The following is a 22,082-nucleotide window of genomic DNA, read 5'->3' on the forward strand; positions in this document are numbered from 1 at the left end:
TTTCACAAAGGGGGACCACCACCCCGGTCTGCCAGTCCAGAGGCACTGTCCCCAACCGCCATGCGACGTTGCAGAGGCGTGTCAACCAAAACAGCCCCACAACATCCAGAGACTTAAGGTACTCGGGGCGGATCTCATCCACCCCCGGTGCCTTGCCACCGAGAAGCTTCTTAACTACCTCTAAATCTCTGCAGTATTTCTAAAATGCTGAACTATTGATTAAAGAAGAATTAACTAAGATTTTACATTACATTCATGACAGCTTTTCTAAATTGTGTTTTCAAAATAAATTAGCCCCACCTGCCACCTGGTGAAGGTTATAAGAAGCATTTTTCCAACTACGGCTAGTCCTTTCAAGCCCCCAGTGATAGAGGACCCCTCAGCAGCAGTCTGAAACAGTGGCTGCCAAACTGAAGAGGTCATATACTTTTATAAAGACAGTGGGACGCAGAAAGAGCAAAATCCAGGGTTAACATCAGTTTGGCTTTTTGAGTCAAATTTGGTTGAGATGCGGTGTTTTTTCCTCTGTATGCATTAGCATCTAAAGTGAATGTGTTTGCTTTGCTAACTAGCTTTGGGCTGGAGGCTATATTTTATACAGTTTTCTGCAACCAGGCATCCATAGTTGTGCTATGAAACTCTTTGGTGAGGAAACAGGATGTGATGGGAGAGGCAAAAAGTGGTGAAGAACAGCTCATGGTGTCAGTTTGTTTTAAGTCTCATTCGACCTTCTAGTGGCTAAAATTTGCAGCTAAGAAATTAGGCAGAGTAACTTTAAGAATGGCAAATCAAACTCAAGTAAAAGAAAAGCACAAAGGTTGTTATCATACTGTATAAGCAAACCTGGACACGTCCATTCCTCCCTCACTCACCTTGCTGCAGTATTTTGCCAAAGTACTTGCTGTGGCTGGTGCAGTTCCACCGGCGGTATCTAAACTGGTACTGGCACTCCCTGACGCCCAGCCTGGCACCTTTGGCCACCTCACTGATAATCTCCGGCTGAGTCTGGCACAGCTCAGCTTGCTTTCCTGCAAGACGCTTTGCCTTCCTGCATATGCTGTTGGGATCCATGACCAGCGGACTGCCCACCGCCCTACAAAAGTTTAAACAATGTTAGATAAGAGATTAATCTCTAAGTAACAACAATATGACAACAACAGAAGTTAGCCATGTTGTGCTTTTTGAGCAACACCTGGTAACTGTGCAATAAACAATGTGAGTGCACTCAACTGCAGCCAGAAGGCAAATGTAGACTAAGTTCTTCTTCTGTGGCTGCTAAGCCTGCCAACTCTACCCACCGCATCTCAGCCACAGCAACAATGTCCTTCTTGAATATGCACGTGGGAGACAAGAGGCCACAGAGTTTCTCAGAGGCATCGTAGCGCTAATGTCAAATTCACAAGTCTGTATTTTGATATTACAACTGGAAAGAATTGTGTGGTCCACACAGAATTGAAAATTGCTTAACAGACAGGCTGTTTACAATTGATCTTAATGTAATGTTGATTTTGGTAAACCACAAGGCAGACTTTCTAGATTTCCAGATGATACAGCTTCTCTGTCAATTTTTGTAGCAGTTAAACCACACATACGCCTCAAAACAGTCCTCCTTAAAACCTTCTAAATGAAAAGTGCACATATTATATTACAGAAAACAATTAAATAAAATCAATATTTGAATGTGTGGCAAGATAAATCATGTAGTTGAAATATTTAAACATTAAAATATACATATACATATATCATGTATTTCATGAATATACATTTTGGACCTCCTCTATAGTTTTGAATGATGAGTGTATATAATAAAGATAAATAGTTTATTGTAACTCTTAATGGGCCTGGTTCTGCCACTTGGAAGCAATCCCACCTTTGTGGCCTTTTAGCAGCATAAAACCTGACTTTATAAGATGCTTCTTGCCTTAGCAATCAACCGCTCATCCCCTCTGTTATGCTACCACTGTGTACATTCAACCCCCTTTTACTCCATCTCCCCCTGTCCTCTACTTGACAGTTGACTTTTTGTTCCTGAATCCAGATGTAATCCATAACTGTACAATTGCATGACAGAGAGCTCGAGAGTGAGCAAAACACTACCTCAGGTTTTCATTCAGTCTTGTGTCTGTTAATCGCACCGCCTGATATCATTCATCTGCTTCGAGAGTTTGTTTTAAGAAGCAGAACAAACACTCTTGCCAACCCCCTCTCCTGGCTGTCTGATACGACAGTTGCGCACACGCACACACTCACATATGCATGCACATTCATCCTTGTACACTCATGCCTGTGTTTTAAAATTTTTGGAAAGCCAATCTATTTTTATTCTAATACAGCTATTTATATGACAGACAAACATGTCAGTGCATAAGTGAATGAAAACACCATTCACAGGGAATCTGGCGTCAGCCTCTTAGCCAGCTGTTGCACGGAAAGTCAGCTCTAAAGGCAAACTGCCCAAACGCTGTTACCCACTAGGACTTAACCATATGATAATAGCAGACAGCATGGATTCCACTTATGGTCTCCTTGTACTCCATTTTAATAATTCAACTCATCTGAAAATCAGGAGTAAATGTATGTAATCCCATGTAATCTGATATGATATGTGGTGTGGAATCTGAAAACCTGGAAATCACTATAAAGAGCAATAAATGTGCATACAAACACAACTATATGCAACTGAGCATGCATGCACAGTCTACATCGATACACGTGTATGCACACTCCAGGGACACCCACTGTTGCATTCCTTCTATGATTATTGAGAGTGTATTGACAATATCGCTATGGAAACAATACAGGTGTTATGGGTGGACAGTGTGTCTGTGTGTGGTAGTTACACAGATCATGATATCATACAGACTGTCTGTATGTTATATTTAACAGGTACTGGCACCATACCTAGCAACACACACTCCCTTCTCAGCAACCACTTGTTATCTACTGTCATAAGAGTTTGTGTGTGTGTGACAGAGTGAGAAAGAGAGACAGACTAAAACCGACATCCATACAGTACGTGCAAGTGCATTTCTATGCAGTATTATCATGTTTTATGGCTCTGAGACTTTGCTTGTTTGTGCCTATGCTGTATGTGCATCTGTGAATGTAACTGTGCGTGTGCATGTGCTAGAGACAGCTCTGGAAGGTCAGCTCTTTCAGCAGCTCTCAAAAGTCACCCTGGTTTTACAATGGGAGGTGGAGAGTTGTAAAACTAGTGAATGTACTGGTTTGAATTTTGATCTCTGAGTCCTGTGTCGCTGTCCGAGTCTGGGAGTGAGAGGCAGAGACAGACAGCATGGACAGTGAGGAAACTTTCCTTACACACACATAATACAGCAAAGTAGACTGGTGAGATACAGAAAGACAGCATTTAGTGAAACAGTGAATGTAACAAGAATTGTAAAGCATCAATGTTTGTGTGCTTAGGCAGTTTGTAATGAACTGTGGTACCAATTATTGATACCGGCTGATTCTATGACAAGGAAACATAATTTAATCAATTTTAGATTTAGGCAGTGATTAAGCAGATTGACCAGTTGCCCATCATTGTTCATTGTGACATGAATCATTTAGGACTTAACTGACAACACTCAGTTTTTTGTGTTATTTTTGTGTTTTATTTAATTTTCTTCTATGTCTTCTTGTTTACTTGGTTTTTGCTAAAACGGGTTCAATCAAAGAGCCGAGCAGTATGTCATTTTCCCCCAGTACATCAGTTCACAATCTCTGTCTGAAGCATACCTTAATATTAGCTGAAGGGTGTTTTGAATCTTTTTAGACAAAAGTCTTGAAATAGCATAATGAGGTGAATCGATATGTTTTTAATCTGGAAGTGAAGTGGGCTAAGGTTGAAAACCACATTACTGAAGCTATACCCCCAAAAATGGTTGCATTAATTGGATAAAGAGATGAATGGAAGTGCTCGACATTTTGGCCCTTGACAGTGAAATATTAGTGTGCATCAGTATAAATATGGGAAAGGTGCATGCTGCTGGTGCAAAGAAAAGAAAGGAAGTGTTTAAAAAAACTATCTGCAATGTCATAGAAATTGCATTTGTAAATTAATCAAATTACTGCAAGCACCAGAATGGATCATGTTTGCAAGTCACACACAGCTTTGTCTATGTTTCTACTTCTTTTTCATGGGACAGTAATGGACAGGATGGTGTAATGATTCTGATGTTCAGCAATGTGACGTCGCCCTGTTTTTTTTCCTTCTATTCATATTTGGTTGGTTAGAAATGATGCTTTGAAGAAATACTGCATACAGTATACAACTCTTGGCCTGAGCTCAGCTCCTGAAAGAAATTGCTTTTCTCCTGCTGTTTCTTTCTCAGTGAAGCTAAACCGACTTACATTAGTGAAATATTGACTCCACTGCATCATATACAAAGCACACTGACCCTCCTATAGCCCAAATAATTATAAAGGGATGCTTCATGTGGATACTGTGCAAGTATGCACACAAAGCATCCGATTACAATGCATGCAGTTTGTGCACACGACCTTGCATATAGTTGCAGGTGCATACACTACAGACATGTACAGAGATAAAAGCTCACATACATTTGTGAGAAGACACTTCAAAGTCAAACACTATCCAGATCCTGTCCACGCAAAGTGCCACTGTTCCTCAGGCTGTCATTTATGAACAGATAATGCAAAACACCAACCAGGCTGTGTGGTGAGTGATATTATCAGGGGTTTTAGGAAAACACTGTCTCACATGTACAGTTTGTAATGATAAAGCCCCAGAACAGACACAGGAGGTGGATAAAACAGGACAAAGTCACAAAACAACTCTGAATTAAAAGCGCTGATAATGGGACTATTGTTGACTATCGTCGCTGCTACCACCAATGACAATTTAACAGCTGGTCCAAGTCACAACCACCATGTAGTTCCTTGTATTGCTTAAAAATCTAAGGTCTTATCAGTGGTATTTTCACATTTGTTTCAAAAAAGGCTTGTATGGGCTGTTTTTCATAAGCTACTGTAGCAGAAAATAAAAAACAAAAACAAAACACAGAAGGTTTCAGTTAAAGACATTCAGCATAGATGTATTATCCATGTTTTCTGGGCCTCCTCTGGGCCCAGAAAACACAGCATTTAAACACTGGTGCTCAGAGCGACCTCAAGTTTCATTAAGGAAACATAGATAAAGTGCTGTACTGTACGGGACCCTTCTTTTTTTTCCACTCCGCCCACGAACGAGTGAATTTCATCCCTCCTTAATCCCTCAAGTATGCTGAGATGAAGACAGTCACGACAAGCGCTAGACTGAGACTAGAGTGAGAGAAAAAAGGGTCAAAGACAGAGAGCTAGTGGGAGGGTGGAAAAATGCTCAATGAGTTCAATATGACATAAGGAGGAGACATAAAAAGAGATAAGCAAGGTGATAACAAAGGAGATGAAAATCAAAACACATGTAAAATTTGTCTGGCGTCCCAAACTTCAAAGATAATTTTAAAGATGGATAGAAACAAGTTCATCACCTTGCCAAGTGTTTCTGACTGGACGATGTCAGAGGGTCCGTGTGCCTTTAACAAAGGTTCCTCTATTTTTTTCTGACCCTTATTGACAATGTCCCATGTCTGTGAAATGTTGATCACAAACTTCTCTGGTTAAATGTTCTGTTGTGTTAACAAGGTTGAGAACAATGAAATTCGTAACAATAAAAACTTCTAGCTTTCCTAATTTATAATGTACCCAATTTAAAGGGTAGTAATAAAGTGTTGTCAGCAAGAAACTAACACCACTAAACCAATTTCACATTAGATAAACATCAAGTGTTGTTTTCTGTTGTGACAAAGGCAGCACATCCAAAAGATGGCCAAAAGACAAAAACAAGAAAATGAGGGTTTCTGTGTAATATGGAAAGCAGGTCTAGTATAAGAAAATACCAGTACATTCAACCTAAAATAGTTCTATTCATTTATAGAACTATTTTACAGATAGATGATGTGATAGCTCCTCAGAAGGGAAGCCACCACAAGTCGATCACACCCTGGTGGCCGGTTGCAGTAAAGGTTATAAACCCTGCCCGCTGGCCATCTTTATATACAGTCTATATGGCACATAAACAGGGGCTACTATAGTATCACTTCAGTATCAGTACCACCAATTTGTTTTATATGATTTTTAAGGTAAAGGTCCTGTCTGAAGAGGCTTCTGCCCAGCTCAAAGTGGTGACAACTGTTTTTGCCCCCCTACTTGGCAACATAGAGACATCGTGACAAGTCCTGGAATATATAAGTATTTCTGGCACTGCAATATATTCTATAATACCCTACCTGATGCCAAACCTACATCATCATTTAATCTTTATCTGTGCCCATTCCCCTGGTCCTGATTAGCCATCTGGCTTTTCAAACCAGGAGTGGATTGAACAAAATAAGATCAGTTACAATGAAACTCTCCTCTGGTGACCACGGCGGGTTGATTCTGTGTGTGAACATGTATGTATGTACACATATGTTCCCATAACTCTATGACTGAAAGCGTGCATGTTAATCGGATTAACCAGGATGCACTGGTTGGAGATGTATTTGCACTGACATACACATAAACACAAAGGACAGAATTCCAACACACATGCACAACCCCGCAGGGTGTGTGTACCTGTGGGCCTGTGGCACGCTCCAGACAGGCTCTCTGCCAAACTGGGCTGTGACAGAAACACACACACACAAACACACAGTGCAAAGTTGGCCCCTCTAAACACTACAGTCAAAACCAGTATAAGAGAGCAAAGGCATTCCTCACTCTTCTGAGTCTCTGAGCTGTCCTCTGTGCTCTCAGGCCAAATGATTAAAGCGCTCTAATCAGCAGAGGCTCTGAAAGGACAGATATCTCCCAGCATTTCATCTCTCTCACTTTCTATCTCTCACTGCAGCTCTCTCTCTCTTCCTTCAGCAACAACCTATCTATATGATAGGTATTTTCCTTTCCAAAAGACAAGTATGGCTAAAGACAGACAGAGATAGAGACATTCAATGAGAGTGAACATGAGACAGAGAAAGAGAGATGTATGATGGTATGTCCAGCAGATTTCAACAGAGAGCATCATTGTCCTGGCAGACTAAGAGGCAACACACAGGTGTGTCTTCACCCTTGCTGCACTACAGTTGGCCACTCTGTGTTTATGAGAGTGTGCGAGTCTGTGCGCTTCTGTGTGAGTGAGGTGTAAGCGAGCCAGCAAATCATGGATGTCTTAAGAGAGCTGGATACAGCACAGCCACTCACCCATTCAGACAAAGTTATCCCAGTGGCCACACATGGTACTGCAACACAAAGTACTCCTGCAGACCAAAAAGTAGTTTGGTTATAAAAGAGATGTGTAAAACTGTTCACAGGACGCCACAAACCAGGTCAGTTATTGTTCTTTGGGTTAAGAGTGTTTCATTTTCATGACATTATCCCAATGACTCAAAGATTTCTATCATATGTGTGGCAGCTAGTAGTCAATGCACTCCTTGGGAGAAGGAGAGGGTGTTTGTAAATCGCATTGCTCAGCAGAGGAGAATGTGAGGGACTTTTACAGGCTTCCAGGTCAAACCATGCTTCAATTACTGAACAAAATAAAATTTGATTTGACTGGCAGGAGACTATGTGATTGCACTTCCAAAATTTGTTGATTTCTTCAACCAAGTTCAGCCACAGTAAACTTATACTTTCTTCTGCTCTCTCTCTCTCTCTCTCTCTCTCGGTCCACACATGCACAGTGGCACAAGATCCTGACTGGAGGTATTAAAATGAACACTGCTACAGCTGTGCTCCTTTACATCATCAATGTTGGTAAATATGCTGCTAAACTGAAAAACTGTAGTGCTGCAATATTTTGCACACCTGACAGTAACATGCAACAAGTTTAGTAACTATCCCCATAAGTATTTGAAAGCAGTGTAATAAATGACTCAGGCCTCTGGGGGCATTGTTTTTCTCTCTTTGCCTCCACCTCTGGGTCAAGCGACACCTCAGCACCCTCTGGCTAAACTGACTTAGCATGTCAATACTAAGCCACCTAACAACTGAATCGTTTCTCTTATGTTTTGAATCACCATCCACACTACTGCAGCATATAAGTTGGCTCAGACATGATCAGAGAAGTGTGGCATTAAAGTTAAGAAGACAACCATTGTCATTAACCACAATATATGTTGACTTAGTCATCAACTTTACAGATACAAATGTTTGATTTCATCAGAGTTGCAACATAGGATCTTCTGTTTGTCTGATCAGCAGCGTTCTTGTGTCAAGACAGCTGGCTGACACGTAAAAAAAAAGCTGTTACAAAAAATACAGAACAACATATTTACCTACAACTTTATAAAGATAACTAACGAGGATGAGGGAAAGCTGAGGGGAACAAAACAGATGTTTAACATTGCTGCCAGTTCAGCTGTATAAAAATAACCAGGGTATCTGTCCCTCTTCTACACATATGTGGTATGTAACACACTCTTGCAGTCTGACAAACAAAGGAGGACAAGGAACAGGTTGAACAATGTTGAACTGTTCAAGCATTTAAGTATGGATGCGTTTTAAGATTTAGCCATCTTAGTGCAGATGCCTTCTTAGCTTCTTGTTCAGTTACTTGAACCTTCTTATGTCCTCCACTTCATAACGCCCACGCTCCCTGTGCCACCCTGTCCCCCAGACATTCATCCTACTGGTCCACCAGTACTCACTGTTTGAGCCCCAACAACAGGATGTCATTATGTTGCGTCAGTAAATGCGGTAATTACTAATTTTGTAGATACTCAGGGAAACAAATTTTTCCTAAAACGGTCATTCTCTGTAATTCCAATAAATCCCCAGAGGTGGTCTGCATTTACCTCCTCTCTACAGTAATCACAGATGAAGTGAAGTAACGTTGGGGAGACGTACAAAGCTGCTCGTCCTTCTACCAGTCATACATGGACACGCAGTAGACTTACACCGCCTCTGTGACACTGCATCCCACACTGACCTTGACGGGTCTGTGAATGAACAGTGGGAGGATTGGTTGGAAACCCCACCCCCCCACCCCCACACACACACAAAGTTTCGCATTCAAACACTGCCACTTTGCAGAAGTGGGTGCAAGTGTGAGAGAGTGAGAGAAATGAAGACGGAAACACTGGATGTTGTTTAATGAAACACTGCACAAGACCAAAAAAAAACAAACAAAACATTACACAGACAAACACCCACACAGAAAGAAAGTATGCTATCGGCACATCTCCAGGTTTGTCTGTCTGTCTGACTGTCATACACCTTGGAGAGCTAAGCCTGCATGGATTGTTTTATGATGACATATCCACTGCGCCTAGAGGGCCACCTGACATTCCTCACACTGGACCCCTCTCTCTCTACACACACACACACACAGACACACACCATCTGATCCAATCTCCCTATCCTCTCTCCTCCATGTCTTATTGCAGGCAATGAACCACAGCTATTTCTCTCACACTCCTGTTTCTGTCTCCTTCTCTTCTGTCCTGCTTCAGTCTGTTACCCCTCTGAACACCTAACCCCTCAAAAGGATGCAGCTTAATGAACTCCTTCACACTGGGAGCCCATACTGCCCTCTCTAATTAAGGCATATAGTGAATTTGTAGTTTGCATGGAATTCACTGCTTATCAGTCCTCAATTATAGTGGAACATTCAGCTTTATTTAATTATAGAAGGCATAAAAAGAATAATGTGTGGATAATCTATTTTTTGACTAAGCAATAGGCACTTTTTGTATGGAAATACTGATTTGTCTTATTATTGAGTCAATGTTTATAGATTCTGTTAGCTCTTTTTGACATCTGGCTATTATAACCCTGAATGCCGAACACATTCTCTCAGTTATTATTCTCATATGTCTTTGGACCTGACTCTGAGCAGTCTGAGTGTTTACAATGAGTGGAAAGCCGGTAAACTATAATGGTGCTGTGGATGGATATGTAGAAAACATGATTATGCCGCTTTTTCTGCAGAAATCAAACAAAACTACATCGTGTGTGATGATATAAACCCCAAGCTGACAAGAGAAACATAAAACACGTGGAGCTCTTACCACCAGAGTCCGATGATATTGACCGGACAGAGCAAGATAAAGAACAGGGCCAGCTGGATCCGTGACAGACGAACCGTCATGTTGAGCCGCTGAAAGTCCTCAAGGAGTTTCCTCTGTAAATTTTAAAGTACTGACGAACTCAGCCAAACTAGTTGGATTATTTCTTGAAAATACATATGAGGTCCTCGTTTTGTGACGCTACGACTCAGCAAAATCTTATAGGAAACGATGCGTCAACAAGAGCAAAGGGCTCATCATCCAACTCCTCTTCTGCTGGGAGCATCTTAATGCGCAACAAAGTTGGTCAAGAGGCTACTAACGAGATGTCCGCGTTCAAAGGTGTGGTTAACCTCTTCATTGTCGCTCTGGTCTGTCTGTCGCTCCACATTACATGCTTTTGAGGAAGAGAGAGAAGTGACTCAAAGTAGTAAAGTCCTCTCTGAGTGAGAAACAGCGCACGGAACAGCTCTGGTTGTGACGACAGTCGGAGTCTCTCCTTTTCTATAAACAATGAAATGATAGTAAAGGCGAAGAAGAAGAAGACCACTGCTGTTTTTCATACAATACTAGATAGACATGCTGGTGTAGGGCGCTCCTGGATGTTGCTCGCTCTCTACACGCTCTGAACTGACACACTGATGAAGTGGTTTTCGGTGCGCACCGGCTGCAGGTACAGACGTCTGTCTGCCACGGTCTGTCCCAGTGTTTTCTTTGGATGATAAAGGGAAGAAAAATGCACGAGTCGTCTTCCACCTCCGTGTGACGTCGCTCCAGGCGAAACGAAAAGCTCACTGTCACTCAGAAAGGAAGAGGGAGAGAGAAACAACTGTAGTTGGTTTTAGGAGGACCCGGCTCAGAGCAGAAATTGGGTAAACGCACACACACTCAGGCGCACACCGAGATGTGCTATACGACGTGTTTATGGTAGATGTATGGAATGAGTGCAGGTGTGGTAGTAGTCTACCTACCTTTATTACATTTGTGTTTTCACACCATGGAGCTGGGTGTCTGGTAATGTCTCTCTTTGGCTCTCTAGTCCATTATTTATACACATTGATAGAAAGACAAACTTGTTATTTCATACAAACCTTTTTGTAAATGAAAGTAGCATATAGTTAAACACTTTTCCTCAGAGAAAATGCTTAAATTGCCCATGGCATGCTCATTTCCAGTCATTTAATGTTTAATCTTGGGCACCTCTGAATTAGCTCTGCACCCATCATAACGCCAAATAATCTGTAATTATTTCAGAACGATCAAACCCGAGAGCCTCTTCCTAAAAACAGTTCCGTGTGGACAGCAGGACGAACTGTGACAGAATTAGTTAATTTGAATTTCTCCACCACAGATAGGTAGAAATAGGTAAACATGTTATATGTACCGATGAAAAGTGATTTGTAACATTCTAAACAAATCGGGTAATTGAGAAACCCCATATTTTACCTGGCATAATGCAGACATAGTAACTTTTCCAGCCTTACAACAATTCTCTCTAATGTTATAGAAACAAGGCATTAACAGACGTGTTTTTGTAAACTTACCATTATGTCCCAGTAGTGGAAACATCACCCCCTTTCAAGTAGCTCCAAGGTCGATAAATCCAACCGATGGTCACTGCGTTTTCCCTCACACAACCACATAGAATCCCAAAGTAGTGAAATTACTTCAGGTACAGGTAGCGTAGCATCATGGATCATTAATCCTCTTATCAACCAGCAACACATCACATGCAGCAGACACACTGACCTCAAGTAGTCACAACAAATAGGTACTGTGCTCCAGGGGAATCCAGCCTTGATGAGCTGATCACTAACCGCCGTGGGAGCTTCACAGACTGAGCGCATGTAGGTTAGACCTGGTCAAGTAAAACAGCAAGTCCCTGTACATGAACATTCCCAGTAACCTCAGGCCCTGTATTTTTTCCACATCCTCTGCTCACAGTGCAGCAGTGGCAGATAAAATAGTTCCACCAAACTGGGCGCAGTCGAACAATGGCACAATGGCACCGGTGGATGTCAGGTAAGCTCACATGAATGCACAATTTCCTGGACATTATGACCATTCAAGGAGATCTTTAAACTCTGATGTAACACTTAATTTTGTTAGGAAAAAAGTCTCATGAGCGAGAGTTTGCGAGACATGTATAAACCGAGTGGCTTATGCATAGAAGTACTAGAACATACATGCACCTCATTTTTTGAGCTTTAGGTCACATCTAAGATTTTAAATCAATGTTGTAACATTGTAGATAAGTCAGAAAACAAGGAAAAGCATGCCATGGGCTCCTTAAGATCTGTATTAGTGTGTGTGTGTGTGTGTGTGTGTGTGTGCAATAACCATTACGTACACCCTGGGGACAAAAGATTTTTACACACATTGTGAGGACTCGGCCTTCCCTGTGGCCCCCAACTGTTAGGGTGCGCTCGAACACAGAGTGAGCGAGCAGATAAAAAGCGGACCCAGGTGGCTGGCTTCGGTGCAAGCAGTGAGGTTTATTTACAGTGAAGGTAGTGACATATATACAGGAGGAGTAATGAGGTAGATGACCGGGTGTCGATCAGCAGCAGCAGAAAATCAGTCAGTGGTATGGTGGATGATGATGTACCGGGCTGCGGACGCAGAGGTCACTCCTGGGCTGGTCGAGGTGGAGGTGATGATGGCTGTAGACAGAAGAGCAAGGATAAACTGGGTAAGAGAGACTGTGCATCGACCTGGGAGGCGGTGGCTGGTGGAGTAGATTAATTCCAGGGGGGTCCAGAGGAGAGGTTCGAAGAGGAAGAAGACACTAGAGACGGCAGGGTAGGATAACGACTAGGGTGCTAACAAGGACTAGAGAGAACAAAGACAATCTTAGCATAAACTTGATAAAACATAACAACCACTGGCCTGAAGACAGAGAAAGAACTGGCAGGGGAGTGACTGGTGAACAGTGTATAAGTATGGAGGAGACTAATGAGGTGCAGCTGGTGAGTAATCAGGGAAGCAGGGCAGGTGTGTTGAATAGTGTAATCAGTGCAAGGGCTAGGCTAGTGTGAGGAAAAAGAAGAGAGGAAGGTGGAGCTGGGCAAACCTGACACCAACATGTGAATCATTGAATGTTAGGATGATAACTTGTTTATAAAGGTTAGGATGAAGTTGGAGTTACTGTAAGTTTAGGGTAATCCTCCTGGAAAGGATTATAAGTCAACGTAAAGTCCCCACAAGGCATGAAAACAAGTGTGTGTGTGTGTGTGTGTGTGTGTAGAGACTGAATAGTATTATCACATATCTGGCCAAGGAATATCCATTGAAATTCAACACCACTGTACTGTAGTCACCCATAAAAGTCCTGACACCCGACTTCGTTCCACTGCAGTGATGCAATCTATTACAAGTCATCATTACCAGCTCTATACCTTCTTCAGGGTGATGGAGGGTTCATGGGAGTTTGCCCAACCAGTCCACATGTGTTTCGTGGATCTGGAGAAGGCATTCGACCGTGTCCCTCGCAGTGCCCTGTGGGGGGTGCTCCGGGAGTATGGGGTCTAGGGCCCTTTACTAAGGGCCGTCCGGTCCCTGTACGACTGGAGCAGGAGCTTGGTTCGCATCGCTGGCAGTAAGTCAAACTTATTTTCCAGTGCATGTTGGACTCCGGCAGGGCTGCCCTTTGTCACCGTTTCTGTTCATTATTTTTATGGACAGAATTTCTAGGCGCAGCCAGGTGGTTCTCAGTCGGAAAAGGGTGGCTTGTTCCCTTCAGGTTGGTGGAGAGTTCCTGCCTCAAGTGGAGGAGTTCAAGTATCTTGGGGTCTTGTTCAAGAATGAGGGAAGGATGGAACGGGAGATTGACAGGTGGATTGATGCAGCTTCTGCAGTAATGCGGTCGATGTACCGGTCTGTCGTGGTGAAGAAGGAGCTGAGCTGTAAGGCGAAGCTCTCGATTTACTGGTCAATCTACGTTCCGACTCTCACCTATGGTCATGAGCTTTGGGTCATGACCGAAAGGGCAAGATCCCGGAAAGTGAGCTTTCTCTACAGGGCGGCCGGGCGCACCATTAGAGATAGGGTGAGGAGCTCGGTCACCCGGGAGGAGCTCAGAGTAGAACTTCCTAGGGAGGTGTTCCGGGCATGTCCCACCGGGAGGAGGCCCCGGGGAAGACCCAGGACACGCTGGAGGGACTATGTCTCTCGGCTGGCCTGGGAACGCCGCGGCATTCCCCCGGAGGAGCTGGAGGAAGTGTCTGCAGAGAGGGAAGTCTGGGCATCTTTGCTTAGACTGCTGCCCCTGCGACCCGGTCCTGGATAAGCGGAGGAAAATGGATGGATGGAATGGACTCATCCAGTCAAGTACCACTGTCTTTCACAAAGGCCTCAGTTCTTTCACTAATGCACAAACCACCTGTAACAACTTACACCAATAACATGCGTTCACTCGAGCCAACTCTGACTGTAGCACCAAACTTAAGAGTGACAAAGTGAAAGTCTTGATTTCTAAACTTTCACATGAAACTTTCAAGAGAACAAAGTCATATTTTATTCAAAGTGGAACAAGTGAAGTGTAATCTTTGGCTATAACCTTTGCAAAAGTTGACCCTTAGTGGCAGATTTCATTTATTTATCTAAACTTTTCATCCATATAAATATTTTTTTGTGTCAGTGCCTTATGAAAAGGTTGAAACAACATGAGACAAATCCACTGAAAACATTAAAGTTTTGTTTGATATGGTCCGTTTAAACCATGTATACTTTTTTGCAGTGGACCAAAGCCCACCATAGAATTGTACAGCTTATGATGCATTTTTCCCAGCATGCTGTCAGACATGGTGTCCATTCATTTCCCTGCAGCATGAACATGTACTTATACAGACTGGAAGCTTATTTGAGGTAATTCATCACATCTGATGTTGTGCTTTTTATTAGTCAAAGTATCATAGTGTAATGATGAAGTGAAATGGGATTTGACATGAAAAGTCATCTGGAAAGGTGAATCCATGTGCTGTCCAAAAATACCTACTTGGGAATTACAGGTAGACAAATTATTTCATAATGCAAGAAGTCAGCATATTTACATGATCTTTTGATGACGTCCATGTTTTTATATTGTTTGTCATTTAGGCTTGAGTCCTTGACAACTTGGCTTGTGAATATGAAGAGTTTCGTAAGCCAAGTTTCAGATGTCAGATCTCTGCACAAGCACGAGTCCACTGGAATTCACTGGAATGAGTCACAAATATGCTTAGCAACAGTCATCAACTTTCTGACAAGTTCTGCTTCTTCTGGTCATTTGAGAAAATGTGTTTTCATTGACACTGTATTTTCCTGTTTCTGTTTAATGTTGATGATTAAGGGTCTCAATACAGAGGCGTTCTGTAGCACAGAAAGAGAAAGAACGAGGCAAAACAGGGTTAACATCGGTTTGGCATGTCAGAGATAGAGAACATTAAAAGTATCTGCGCAACTAAAATTTGACATGGATCTGACTTTCTTCCTTCTGGGTGTGTAAATACTGTAGCTGGCTAATGTGTATATGTCAGCATCATTAGCAGTTACGCTTACTGTAGAAATTCAGCCTCTGGTTATGTGTGGTCAGGCCATTGTGAATCCACCATATTGTCTTCTAATTTCCAGAGTATTACAGAATTGTCATATGCAGCATCTGCTATTCCTCCCAGTATCCAGGCTGCTTTAGTCCTTTGTTGCTTCACAGGAGCAATTAACAGTTGAATGTATATTACAGTAGCAAAAAATGCATATTCCATGTGTTCTATTCAAAAACTTTTCACCTTACAGAGTAATATGTTTAAAAGCTGTAGTCAGACCTTTATGTTTTGCTTTACTTCCAATTTCTCATAATGACCTGTTATATACTGTATTTTCATTTTCTTAGTGACTGGCTCCATTGACCTGTTTCTCTCCCTTGCACATCTCAAAAACAAGGTGTATGATGTGCCTAAAACAGAACAAACTGTGATGTAGCAGAGAAAGCTTAGAGAGTGCTGACCACAACAAAATTAGAAAGTTATGGAAATTGAGTTATCTTTCATGACCTATAAATAACTGTGGCATAGCTGTGAGCATGAGCATGACACTTGTACTATGCTTTGTACTGGCTGTTCTCTCTCCACATCACTTTTTAAAGCACCTTTACCTCTTTCTTTCCCAGTTTCTTCCTGTATTTGTCTCATTCTCCCACAGTTTCTCTCTCGTCATGTCCATGTCTCAGTTGGATGAGTGTGTTTTTTTTAGGGAGGGCTGATTCTTCATACTTGGCCAAGGCTTTATGGACAATAAAGATCTGATTTCAAAGTCCAGCAGGGTGTTGGGCCTGGGGTCTTGGCTCACAGCTTTAGTTGCTTGCTGGGAGGAGACACTGCACAACCCCTAACCAGATGGCCATCAGCCCACATACAGTAGATTCATATCGCACATTATTTTTATTGTTCAAGCTCTTGTCTGTGTGCAGCTCCATGCCTCACTTCCTTGATCATGACCAGAGCCACTGAGTTGCAGTAAATGTTTTAATATTTTGACATTGTGTATTATATGCACTATACTTCAAAACGCTAAAAGCATTTCAGTTACAGTTATGTCTATAAATAAGACAAACATCACGCATCTAGATTTAGAATAAAAACGCTAATATTCCACTGCTGACTGTCAAATGTAGTTTTGTTAAGGCACCAAACGAGACTTTTCAAAATAATCTGTGCCTGCTTTAGAGCACACTGTAAACAGCTGAAATGTAAGCTTGACATTGAATAAGTTCAGGATGGTTGAAGCCAAGGGAGTGCTTTCCAGAAAAGTGTAAGGATTTTGGAGTTAATGGGTTAAAACCATTAGTGTGGTCCTCTAAGTAGTTTATTCTTCCTTGCTCTAAGACACTTTGGCAGGGAGGATTCTCTCCAACACAGGAGCTCAAACCAGGGTTTCTAGTTTGAATTTAGTTTCTCTACCCTCCCTCTCCCCATTCCCTTGTTGCCATGTTGACCTTAAACAGCTTTGTGATTAACCGGAATCCCCATACTTGTTTATTGCCTGACTGTTTAATCTTAATCACATAGCTCAGAGTGGAGTTATGTAACGTGTCCTTCCGGGATGTATTAATACATCTGTTGAGACTTAGTTCAGTGTTGTAATAGAGAACTCCCTTAAATATACAGGAGCTTCACTAAGAGCAGCTAACAATGCAATGTTAAGTCATTACATTAGAATTAATATTAATGTTAGTTTTGTTCTAACTTTAAGATATGTTGTTGTTGTTGTTGTTGTTGAGGAAGGTTAGAATGGCAGTGGTGAAAGTACTCATGACATGACCAGTCGGCCCATACATCATTCCTTTTTAATATATTCCTCATGTCCATAGCATGCTCATTTCCAGCCATTTAATTTTTAAGCTTTGGTACCTCTAGATTAGCTTTGCACCCACCATAACTCCAAATAGTCTGTAATTATTTCAAAATGATCAAACCCGAGAGCCTCCATCTGAAAAGAAGAGGATAGTTATGTTATTAGGTTTTTGTGTGACTGCAGCAGATGAAGCCATGAGTGTTTTCTGTGGAGTTTATATTAAGAAAAACTACTGTATATTTGCTCAAGTGTTTTATAGGCTATTTTAACAGTTTTGCTGCTTAAAGCCTCTCCTGCTTTAGAGAGCCTGTTTTGATTATTTTAGGATACTGTAAACCTTGTGGTAATAAGGCAGAGGAGAAGAAAGTATTTTAACAAAATCTGATGAATTAATAAGCCTAAATAAACGAAACACAAATCAAAAAACTTAACAAGGCACATGTGATTTTCAGGTTGCCATGTAGTAGCTTATAGCCTTTATTTAAAAGTCACAAGCTATGTTCATTTTCAGGTTTATATTGTTATTTAAATATTCTACTAGGACACATTTACACCCTTGTATGTTCATGAAGTTCATTAGTTTCCTCAGAGTGCCAGTAGCACCGGAGCCTCTTTTAATTAACCTCTGTGTGAACAAGCTCTGTTTTAGCCCCTGGGCCATCTCCCTAAAAGCCCAGTCTGCTCTGATTTGTCATTTTGTAGAGCACTGAACAGAAGCTGTGTTTCCAGATTCTGGACAGCTCCGGTCTTCAGCGTTAGCCTTACTGACAACATTAGCTACCTTTAGCTACATTTCTACTGTAAATTTCACCATAATAACATCTTCCGTTAGTGAGACATTGCAGGAGATCTATGGCTAACCAGAAACACTAAGGGTCAGAGGATCATACTTTTTTTGATTATCAGGTAGTGCAAGTGTCAACTGACTCAGAATCATAATTGCAAATGTTTGGTTTATCATACAGGATTCACCATGAGATCGGCCCCAAGCAGTGAAACTGCCAAAATTTGAAATGTTTCACAGTGTGAAACAATCATGTGTCTTGGCCACTTTGATACAAGCCTCAAAGCAGTGCTTTGAGCCGGAAGTGTGACAGGTGGTACAAAGTGTGTCAATAGCTATTTTGAGTCCGGCCATCACTACATCCAGCAGCCTTCTCGCTCCTTAGAGCATATATCAGAGTCTTGGGACATCCTCACTCAAACAATGACTTTGAGGGTCGGGTGTGGATCAAGGACCAAGGTCCAAACAGTCATATAAAATACTTCACCGATTGTTAATCCTCAGATTAACAATGTAGATTCCACCCTGGCTGTGGAACAGAGCACAACCCTTTGCTGGAGGGATCATGTGAGTCTGTCTATCCAGTGTACAGTACATGTGTGTTGTGGACTTGTAGAAGTCCTATGACCAAGTTCCTTGGGGAGTCTTTTGGGGGTACTGTGGAAGGGTGGGGTACCAGGGCTGTTGTTAGAACTCATCCAGTCCTCACATATAACCGGCATGAGAGGTGTGTTCATATTCTCCCTAAGAAGTCAAGCACATTCCCAGTGGGTGCTGGACTTCCCGACGGTTGCCCCCCTGTCTCCGATCCTGTTTGTGATTTTCATGGACAGGATTTCAAGGCACAGCCAAGGAGAGGAGTGTGTCTGCTTTGTCTGTGCAGATGTCTGCTTTGATGTGTCTGCTTTGGGAACCTCAGAATCACTTCTCTGCTTTTTGTAGATAATGTGGTTCTGTTGGCTTCATCAGACCATGACCTCTACGAGACACCATGTCACAGTAAATCTTTACTGTATCAGTGTATTATCATGTATACTGTGCCATAGTGTATAGGACAATCTCCTATGAGATGGCTTGTCTGTCTAGAAAAGGGCTCTAGATTAACATTCATTTGCAATAGCTTGTGGCTTCCCCTTGGGTCTGTCATTGATTGAACTAAAGGAGGACTTATGAAGTGTTCACTCCCTCCCTCCTCTAGCTAACAGGGCCTAACCCCTGTCCTGCCACACCTACCATACATACGCTGCACACACATTCCCCCTCTCATGCTGCTTTCATCTGGGCGTGAAATGGATTCCTACTGTCTGCCAGAATGCACCACCTATCTCTGGATGTGATTTTCTTTCACCCTGGTTCTCCATACTTTCTCTGTACCACACATGAGCCCTGTTGTTTCCCTTGAAACATGCTTTGCCCGCACTGCAAAGTCCACAAAAAGCATTCCCGGTGATTATGATAAAAGATGATTAGAAATCCCATTGGAGCTAATATTTTATATGACAACTTGAATTTGATCTAAATCAGAAACACATGACGGCCCTAACCTTTCTAAAACAAACCACAGCCATCCCTGGAATCCCCAAGAGAAAGGCATGTTCATGAAATTCCTTCATAACTGGCACACACACATGCTGAAAGTGTGAGAGAGGTTGTAGTATAAAATATTGATACCTCCCGCTGCCACATGATTTTACATGTCCACAAGCAGAATGTTTGGATTTGAAGAGGAAGGAACTGAAGTTATGCAAAATGATGGTCTTGTTACAGCAAGTAATGAAAGTAAACCCTGATCCAAGGAACTGCCTCAGACTGAGAATGACTGCAAACTCTAAACACAAGCTAGATAATTTGGTGTGATTCAGATATATTCTGCTTTTTCTCTCTCATAGGGTTGGCCCAGTTATGGCTCAGTGACCCTATCATAATTGGACACACATTATTTGGATCATAACAATCTGCAGAGACTTGGAATCCACCTGATGACCAATTGTTATCTGGAAGAATAAATAGTAACTGCAGAGAGGAAATGATAAGGAGTTAAACTTGAAGGTTCCAGTGAACCAGTTAGATATTTTCTCAGTACGGTCTAAGCTGTATCACTTGAACTGCCAGCAGAATTTGAATTGTTCAAGTTATCTCTGAGTGAATCTCCTCCTGGTATGCTATATTTCTACACAGACAGAGAGTAGAGGAGAAAACGCTTAACTGCATGGTGTCTGTGTTTAACTCCCAAGTTTGTGCTCTCAAGTTTGGCAAGATTTACCGTATGTGGTTACTTATAAAAATGGATTTTCGTGACCTCTTTTTAGAGGATTATATAATTGCTTAAAGGCAGAACTAAAAAGAAAAGGCCAAATTAAAAACATAATACTAGAACTTATTTCACATAAACACATATATAAAATTGCATGAGACTTCTTTGCATTTAAGAGTTTACAGTGTAGCACAGTGACTTTTACTAACTACACTTCACTTTAATAGTACACTTAAGAGACACTTGAGACACTTTCATTACATTTTGCTGTAAAATTTTACACAACTACTTTTTTAAAAAACTCTCCTACATTAATGTGACAGCCATAGTTCCTTGTTGTCTTGCAGATTAAAGGTATCCTCTGGATACCCTGCAACCATTTGTGCACTACAGAGCAATGTTTTCAAGACTGGAAGCCTTTTTTAAGAAAGTGTCACCAAACGTGTAGAATAGCTGACTGTGAAAACATAACTTGTTCATTAATTTTGAACTCTATCAACTACCAGACTTTTCTGATATTGCAATAAAGTCATCCATATGGATTATGTCATTTTAATCCGGTAGAAACACAGATTATGGCTAGATAGGTACAGAATAGACACGTTCTCCAAATGTGTCACATCATTTTGAGAGTAATGATAACATCACCACTAAACCTTTGATTATTAGATTAGATTTGGCCAAGTGCTGTGTGTATGTGGGTACATACTGTAGATTGAGCAACACACATAAACACAGACATAGACACATACACAAAGATGGTCTTGGAGATATGAGAAGAACAAATGACTTTTGGCTCAGCCTTTACTAACACTGTCTCACCAGCCACACACTTCAGCACACACACAGAAACAGCATTGTGGGTAATGATTTTCTTAAACTTCAATATCATCATCTATGATCATCAAAAAGTGCAATTTTAAAAATGTTTCAGGAATTTTCCTGTGCTCGAAGAACGACAGAGGGCTTCATTTCATGAAAAGAGAGAAACAAATTAACTGTGACGTTGATTCCAAACAAATTAACAGTACAAACTAAATTCACAAAAGAAAAACCATACATTGATTTTAACCTAAACAAACATTGTTAATGAAAAACAAAAAGATTTTAGACACAGCATAGTAGAGCAAAAGCACTGAATAAAAAGTTGTTCTGTAACTTTGCTGATTAATGGGAGAAATGGTGTTTCCACGTTTGTGATTCCATGTTTGTGCTCTCTACTGAACTGGTCTTCTGGGATACATATGACTAATGCAGTTCCTCTGCTGTTATTTTAACATATCTACTGATAGTCTGTTCCCTCTGCTAAATGAAGGCTAGTCAGTTTGCTTGTATGTAGCACCATCTTGTGGCAATTGTTAAAGGAAATGTAATCATGCCATGGTGTTAGTAATAGCAGTGAAGGTTATTGTAATTTACACTAGTGGAATAAATACATATCCATGTGAGTACACATTAAACACATGTGTGTGTGCATGTGTGCAGGAGTCTGTGCCTTTGTATTAAGCATAAGCATAACTTTATTGCCAAGTATTTCAAGAACACAAGGAATCTGACTCCAGCTCAATTACTTACATTACAAACAAAGCTCTGTCATCATAATTTAGCAGAGCACCCTGTAAAGCGTCAGACTGATCACCTGCCTGTCAGATCATCAGGCTGCACT

At 41.5% G+C, this 22,082-nt stretch overlaps 1 protein-coding gene across 1 annotated transcript in view; it reads right to left on the reverse strand.

The window, feature by feature from the left end:
* wnt6b (wingless-type MMTV integration site family, member 6b) overlaps nt 1-10,905 on the reverse strand; it is a 22,883-nt gene extending 11,978 nt beyond the window's left edge. The window contains exons 1-2 of the mRNA XM_020607686.1: nt 10,053-10,905; nt 873-1,093 (exon numbers count right to left, since the gene is read on the reverse strand). Coding sequence (XP_020463342.1) covers nt 873-1,093; nt 10,053-10,132 — 301 coding nt within the window. The 5' untranslated portion in view covers nt 10,133-10,905. The remainder of the gene's footprint in view (nt 1-872; nt 1,094-10,052) is intronic.
* Between the last annotated feature and the right edge of the window lie 11,177 nt (nt 10,906-22,082).

The sequence above is a fragment of the Monopterus albus genome, unplaced genomic scaffold (genome assembly GCF_001952655.1).
Source record: "Monopterus albus unplaced genomic scaffold, M_albus_1.0 scaffold88.1, whole genome shotgun sequence".
Classification (NCBI taxonomy): Eukaryota; Metazoa; Chordata; class Actinopteri; order Synbranchiformes; family Synbranchidae; genus Monopterus; species Monopterus albus.